This window comes from Pipistrellus kuhlii, unplaced genomic scaffold (assembly GCF_014108245.1).
Source record: "Pipistrellus kuhlii isolate mPipKuh1 unplaced genomic scaffold, mPipKuh1.p scaffold_m20_p_4, whole genome shotgun sequence".
Lineage (NCBI taxonomy): Eukaryota > Metazoa > Chordata > Mammalia > Chiroptera > Vespertilionidae > Pipistrellus > Pipistrellus kuhlii.
This window is the reverse complement of record NW_023425540.1, coordinates 69,563,484-69,570,617: the sequence shown is the minus strand read 5'-3', so window position 1 is coordinate 69,570,617 and position 7,134 is coordinate 69,563,484. Positions and strand designations below refer to the sequence as shown.

Here is a 7,134-nt window from a genome sequence, read left to right as displayed (position 1 = left end):
TTTCAAACAGTGTACAAAGGAAGAATTTAATGTTAATACACAAAATATACATGTATGCTGTAATATTATAGTAACTTTGCTTTAAACTTTTTTCATTATGGAATTATTTTTATTCTCTCTCTGCAAAGAAGTTATAAAAATATAATTTTCAATACATTAAAAAGATACTTTTAAATCCTAGAATGAAAAATTCTAAAGTATAAACTATGCTATATTTTAAATAATAAAATACTACAAATTAGAATTTTTGAGTGATTTTGATAGAAATTTACTAAGAACCAGAACATCAAACCTTAAAAAATGTTCAGTTTTCACCCCAATTGAGTTTTTGAGAAGCTGTAATTTGTTGACAGGTACAGTCGACCTAGACAGTGCTGCTGCCACTAATGAAATTAATCTGAAGGACAGAGATTTGCATGCTAGACGTGCCAGGCTCTTTCATGCAACTGACTGAGGTACTCTTATTTTAGACCTTATGTGTTAAATAGAAGTAAACATACATATGGTAAAAAATTTAAATGGGGTTGGGGGAATGAAAGTGGTATGGAATCATATAAAATAATAATAAAATATTAGCAAATTTGATGTTTTCAAAATTACTAAGTAGTTATATGAATAATTTACAAACTAAATCACTCAGCTTCTTGAATCTTTTGATAATTTGGGCAAATTTGTAGTCATTATTTCTTCAATTAGTTTTTTTTAGCAGCTCTATACTCTTCCCCTTTTTCTGAGATTCTGATGGTCAAATGTTAAATTTTGTGTTAATACTTTCACAGGTTCTTGAAACTGTTTATTTGTTTGTTTTAATCTATTTTTTCTTTGTTGTTCAGTTTGGGGAATTTCTATTATTCTACTTTCAAGTTCATTGGTTCTTCTCTTTGTCCTTTTCATTTTGCTGTTAATCCCATCCATTAAGCTATACATTTTTGATCATTGTATTTTTCACTTTTAAAATTTCACTTTAGTTCTTTATATCTTCTATTTCTCTGCTGAGGCTTTCTATTTTTTTTTAATTCTGTTTTATGCATGTTCACAAATGCTCATTGAAATATTTTTATCATGGCTTATTTAAAATCATTTCCAGGCAATTCTAATACCTTTGTCATCTCAACATTGATGAGTTAGATTTTCTTTTTATTTATTTATTTGTGCAGTTATTCAGTGTCTGGTAAATTAATATTCAAGATTTTCTTTTCTTATTTAAGTTGAGAGTTTCCTGTTCCTTGGTATGATGAGTAATTTTTTTATTATGTTTGGGCATTAGGTTAGGAGACTTTGGATCATATTTAAATAATCTGTTTTAGCAGCCACCTCTGGCACTATGCAGAGGGGTGGGGAAAAGGGTTGCTGCCTTGTTACTGCTAGATAGCAGTAGAAGTTCAAATTCTGCCTCTGTTGACTCACTTGGAGCATGAGGAGCACTATTGCTAAGCAGGGATGGAAGTATCAACTGCCTTCTAAACCTCTGGCTAGGAGGGAGAAGAGTGCTTCATTACTACTCCCAATGGCTTCTCGAGACACCATGGGATGAACAATGATAAAAGCACTGAGCCCTCTACTAGAGCTCCTCTGATACCATCCCAATAGGGTATTTCATTACCCAGATTCTCCACTCACACCGTATTTCAGAATTTGTAGGAAAATAGTATTAGAAAATATAACTGATATTATTGTCACACCTCCACAAATTGGAAATACATCCTTAATCTCTAATGTCCCCACAGATTGCCCCCAAAATATAAATTTACACCTGTGTTTAAATAAAAATCCCAAATAAGGTACAGACATTGCATTTGGTTGTTGGACCAAAGCAGTTCCCCTTCCTTCTCTCTACCCATGTCATTTATTTGAAGGAAATTGGTTCTGTGATATTTCTCATATTCTAGGTCTGGTTGAATATATTCATGGGTATCATTTAATATGTTCCACTGTCCTCCATAGTTCCTAGAAACTGATAGTTCAATAGCAATGTATTTTATTCAGGTTCATTTTTTTTGACACAGATTTCATAGGTGGTTCTATGTGCCTCCTATTGCACCACTTAAGTAGATATACAATTATGGTTGTTTTGCTTTTTCAGAAATGTAGGTTCTGGTGGTAACAGCTTGAATCATTCATTTAAAAGTTCCTTATTGACTTATCTCTTAATGCTGGATTTCTAAATGTATTGATATTTTGGGCCAGATAATTTTTGATATAGAAGAATGTCCTATATGGGGGACCCTGCATTGTAGGATATTTAGCAGCATCTCTGCTAGCCTCAATCCTCTTACACATACATACCCATACCATCTTGTTGTGACAATAAAAAATGTCTCCAAATATTATCAAAGGTCCCCAGTTGAGAATCACTGACTTAATAGTTTTAGCAATCATTGATAACTCTTGTCTGGGTCCATCATTTTATTAGATTTTGCAAAGTCACGATTTTTCTAATTCTATCATTTCAGCATTCACAGCTTTAAAAAAACTTTTTTAATCCTCACCCAAGGATATTTTTCCATTGATCTTTAGAGAGAGTGAGAAAGAGAGTGAAAGACAGAGAGAAACATGGATGTGAAAGAAACACATCGATGGTTTGCCTCCTGCATGAGCCCCAACGAGGGCCTGGGCCAGGGAGGAGCCTGCAACAAAGGTATGTGCTGTTGACCAGGATTGAACCCTTTAGGTCTGCAGGCCGATGCTCTTATGCACTGACCCAAACCTGCCAGGGCCATTCACAACTCTTTTTAAATATCGATAAATACTTTCTCTGAGTCTGTCCAGCAAAGGTAGGATAAGATTTTGATTATTTATTTTATTTATCAGTGTTCCTAGAATAATTAGCTGTACCTAACAACTTCCAGAAGTGACCAATTAAGTTTTTGTGTTAAGTACCATTGGTAACGCTTGAATATTTACATATTTCTTTTATTTCAATTCTTGGCAGTATTTTTTTTTAAGCCCAACTCTTCTCATCTTTGGTCAGTGGGATCTTTTTCAAGTAGCTCTCGTTTCCTTTCAGCATGATCCTAATTGTTGATAATTTCCTTGCTTTCAAGTATGACAGTATAGATAGTTCAGACTCATCTTACATATTTCCTGTCCCAGCCCTGAAATCATATACTTATTCAAGAAGCCCTCATTTATTTTACTGGAAAATGGTATTTAAGGACCACAATCTGGGCACAAAGGGTGTTTATTGTTGTTGGGTTGTCACTACTTCCAGATCTTTTCAATGTGTTGGGCTAGGAAATGCATATGTTTTTGAAAGATAAAGGTAAAGGTAAGTTCTGATTCCATATTGGTATTTTAACTCAATTTAAGGTTATTCAATATATCTATTGAATGGGTTAAGGTGTATACAATCAATTAATTCCCTATTGATGGGAAATCTGTTACTAAGAGTGCGTCAGTGTTCATTTCTTTTTTTTCTTGTATATCTTTGAAATAGATCTTTAAAAGTGGAATTGGTGCATCAAAAGATAAATGCATAAGCAATTTTAGAACATTTGGATCTGATGTGATAAATGAACAATGAAGCAATTTAAGTATTAAATGAAAGCCTATTAACCCTGTTTAAATGTTTTTAAGAATATGATTACAGCACTAACCCAGGGGATAGTTACTTTATTTAGCTCTCTTGATTAACATAATTTCAACTGAATGAAAAATACTTCTCTTGCTGTCTTTAATTTCTTTGTATTTAAACAAATTGATGTCCCACATGGAAGTATGTGATGCCTATCTTTTTTTTTAATACCTTGTCAGAATATTTTAAGAAGGGATACTACCTTAAGACTCTTTGTCCAACTACATTGGGGGAAAAACGCAGGGAGTTATGCCAATTCTCAGAGAATTTTGGCTGCCAAATAGCACATCTGGGCAATTCAGGCCAGGGGAAAATTTTTGTGTGTATACGTATCTTTAAAGTAAGGTTCTCTAAGCCTGAATAATCCAGACATTGCTCTCTTGTACTGTTTCCTACACTGTGCTTGAATGGTCAGCCCTAGTTTTCAGGGGTGTTGATTTCTAATTATGAAATGCCACGGACTGGGAAACTACCAGAACTTCGCAGAGACCTCATGAAAGCTGGGGCACAAAGGAAGACCCCAAAGGCGGGTGAGTGCAAAGGCAGGTCTAAGGGTTCAGAGGGCAAGTCCCGGCCTGAATGAACCAATTGCTAGGGTTTAATAATTAATCAGGAGTCCAAGCCAGGAAATAAGGATATGCCCCAAGGCCCATTTACCCGCCCTGAGCTCTCCGCCCATCTACTCCTTCCCCTAAGCGCACACTCCAGGGGCTCTAACTCCTTTCTGGCTGCAACCCCAGACAGGGTCACCCTGAGGTACAGCTCCTGCGCTGACTCCCTGGGACTGGGTGCCTAGGCCCCCGTGGCCGCCTGTTCTCCTTTTTGGAGCTGGAGGGCGGCGAATTTCAGTCTGGAAACACCCAGCCCCTCTTTGGGTCCCTCAGACTGACGCTGCTCCCGCTGGGGAGGTGAGGGTAGGATGGTGGTAGGGAAGGCCTGGCCTTCTCAGATTGAGGTTGCCAACTCCGTGCTAGTCTCCATTCCTGCTTGGCTGTGAGTTCTCGCACCCCGGGTCTGGGTCCGGGTCCCTGTGGTAGGAACAGTTCTCACTCTTAAACTTGTGGCGTCTGCCTGGTAGGCTAGTTTAGCTGCTGACCTAGCGAGCCAAGCACTTTTAGAGACCCTAGTCCCCGGTCCGCCGCCCGGCGAGGGCGGAGGGGGGAGGGGAAGGGGCTGCTGCCTCCTTTCCCAAATCCGGTCCCTAACCGCCCCCTCCCCCGTCGTCTGCTCGCTTTGTACCGGCAGTCAAAACAGAGCGAGCGGCCAATTGAGGGGGACGGGAAGCAAAGCCGACTACAACCTCGCCCCCTCCAGCCGGCCCCCCAGCCCCCTCCTACCGACCCAACGGCCCGCTGCTCCCGGCCCCCGTCTTCCCTCCCCTTTCTCACTCCTCTCCTCGCCCTAACCTCGCCCCCATCCCCCGCTCATTTCCTCTCGTACCCCGGCTCGCCAGTCCCTCTTTCCAAGCCCCTTCCAGCCCCGGCCTTCCTCTCCGGCTTGCCCCCGCAACCTCCTTCTCCCCAATCTCAGCCTTCTCTCTTTCCTTCATCCTACCCCCTTCCTTCCTCTTCCCCTCCCCCAGGCCCTAGCTCCCCTTGTTCCTCCCCACCCAATCGCCCCCTTACTCTGTCCCCGCCCACTCTGCGCCGGCCCCCGGGTCGGGGCTGCGCCCCACGTGTGGAGGCTGCGCTCCAGCCCCCACTGACAGCCGCGCCCGCGGCCCGCCCCGCGCCCGCCCGGCCTCAAAACCCCCGCCGCGCCCTCCCCGCCGCATCTTCCCCGCGTCCAGCCTCCCGCCCTCCTCTCACCGGCCCGCCCGGCCGCGCACCTCAGCCGGGCTCCACGGCCGCCGCAGCCGCTGCAGCCCCGCGGGACTCTGGGCGAGCCGGGAGTAAATCCTCCTCGTTCGGGGGCTACTTTTATTTGCTGCCTTGCCGGCTTCCTTCTGGCTACTTTTGCAGCTTTCCAGGATCTGTGCCGGGAGCGCACGGGAATCCGCCGAACCGCTGCGCACAGGCCCCCTTTTTTTCCTCCCGAGGTCCGCTTTCTTTGTAACTTTACGCCGCGGCTGCTCGGGTTACTTTTGTAATTTCCCGCCCCCACCCGCCGGCGGTCCTGGAGTCGCTCGAGGCCGTGGCCCGGGGGATGCAACGTGGACCGCGCGGGGCTGCAGCCGCGCCTCGCCGCCTGCTGCGCTAGAGCTCGCGCCCCCGCAGTCCGCGAAGGGGCCGGCGCCCGGCCCGGGGCTCCCGGTGGAGCTGGGAGCCCGAGCCCAAGGGAGACTCGGAAGCCGACGAAGGGCTTGCTAGACCCTGACTCTTTTCTGGCCGCGCGGATTTTGCCTTCGAGCGCTCGCTCTCCGCGGACCGGGGTCTGCGCGCTCTCGGCGCCCGCGATGGGGAGACGGCGGCGGCTGTGTGTGCAGCCTTACTTCGTGTGGCTGGGCTGCGTGGCGCTCTGGGCGCAGGGCACGGCCAGCCAGCCCCAGCCCCCGCCGCCCAAGCCGCCCGGCCCCCAGCCGCAGCAGGTCCGACCCGCAGCCACAGGCTCTGAAGGCGGGTTCGCGGTGCCCGAGTACCGGGAGGAGGGCGCCGTGGTGGCCAGCCGTGTCCGCAGGCGAGGACAACAGGACGTGCTTCGAGGGTAGGTGGGCAGTCCGCCCCAGGGGACCCTCAACTTGGCAGCTTTCCATCCTCCCCCCTCCCCTAATCTAGTTTGGCGGTCAGAGCCGCGGGCCCCCTCCACCGGGAGACTCCGAACACTTTCAGGAACGCCACCCTCTTTTCCTCTGCTGTCCGAGGGCCTCCCTCGGTGCAGTTGGGCGGCAGATGGGTCGCAGGCCCCTGGGTGCCTATCGCAGAGCGTCTGCGGAGCTCACGGTGCAGGAACAGGTTCCGAAAGTCGGGAGGAAGGAGCGCCGGAGTCCACCGCTCAGGTCTGGTGGAGTCAGCCTGCTCTCCCCACCGTCGGGGGCGCCGCTCCCGAGCCTTTTGTTTGAGGACGCGTGCGGGGCTTACAGTTCACCCTAATCAAGAACCCAAGAACCTTTCGACGCCTCTTCCTTGACACTTCGGGGCCAAAGTAACAGTTGATCAGGAGGGACAAGGGCAAAGATTTTCGAAACGGAATGGGAATGTTCCCTTTGTTCTCTGCATCTGGAGGCTAGAATAGTAGCAAATTATATGTTGCCACGTTTCTTTCTCCCCTTTAAAAAAGGCAGCAACGAAGCGAAGATGAAAGGCGAAAGGCAATGTTTAGACGTTGCTGCCCTCCCCATTCCTGCGTCTAGCCCATCTCTTTCCATGTCTGCACCCCAAACATTTGAAGGGTAGTTGGGGTTTGTTTGTTATCCCGAAATCTACTCTCTTAGGGCTTTGCTCATGAATACTGCTCATTTGTTTTTGCACCCCTCCCTGGCAGGCCCAATGTGTGCGGATCCAGGTTCCACTCCTACTGCTGTCCTGGATGGAAGACGCTGCCTGGAGGAAACCAGTGCATTGTCCGTGAGTGCTTGGCTGGGGCCGCAGCTTGGGGTAGCACTCCAATGCCCTTCTAAGGGT

General features: G+C 46.7%; 1 protein-coding gene across 3 annotated transcripts in view; it reads left to right on the top strand.

Annotated features, from left to right (window-relative positions):
- Nucleotides 1-5,341: 5,341 nt before the first annotated feature.
- FBN2 (fibrillin 2) overlaps nt 5,342-7,134 on the top strand; it is a 234,378-nt gene continuing 232,585 nt past the window's right edge. For 2 of the 3 annotated variants that reach the window (XM_036410160.2, XM_036410159.2), the window contains exons 1-2: nt 5,413-6,217; nt 6,995-7,077. In XM_036410160.2, the coding sequence (XP_036266053.1) occupies nt 5,970-6,217; nt 6,995-7,077 (331 nt within the window). In that variant the 5' untranslated portion in view covers nt 5,413-5,969. Of the gene's footprint in view, nt 6,218-6,994; nt 7,078-7,134 lie in introns of all 3 variants that reach the window. The other variant, XM_036410158.1, reaches the window with a different exon arrangement.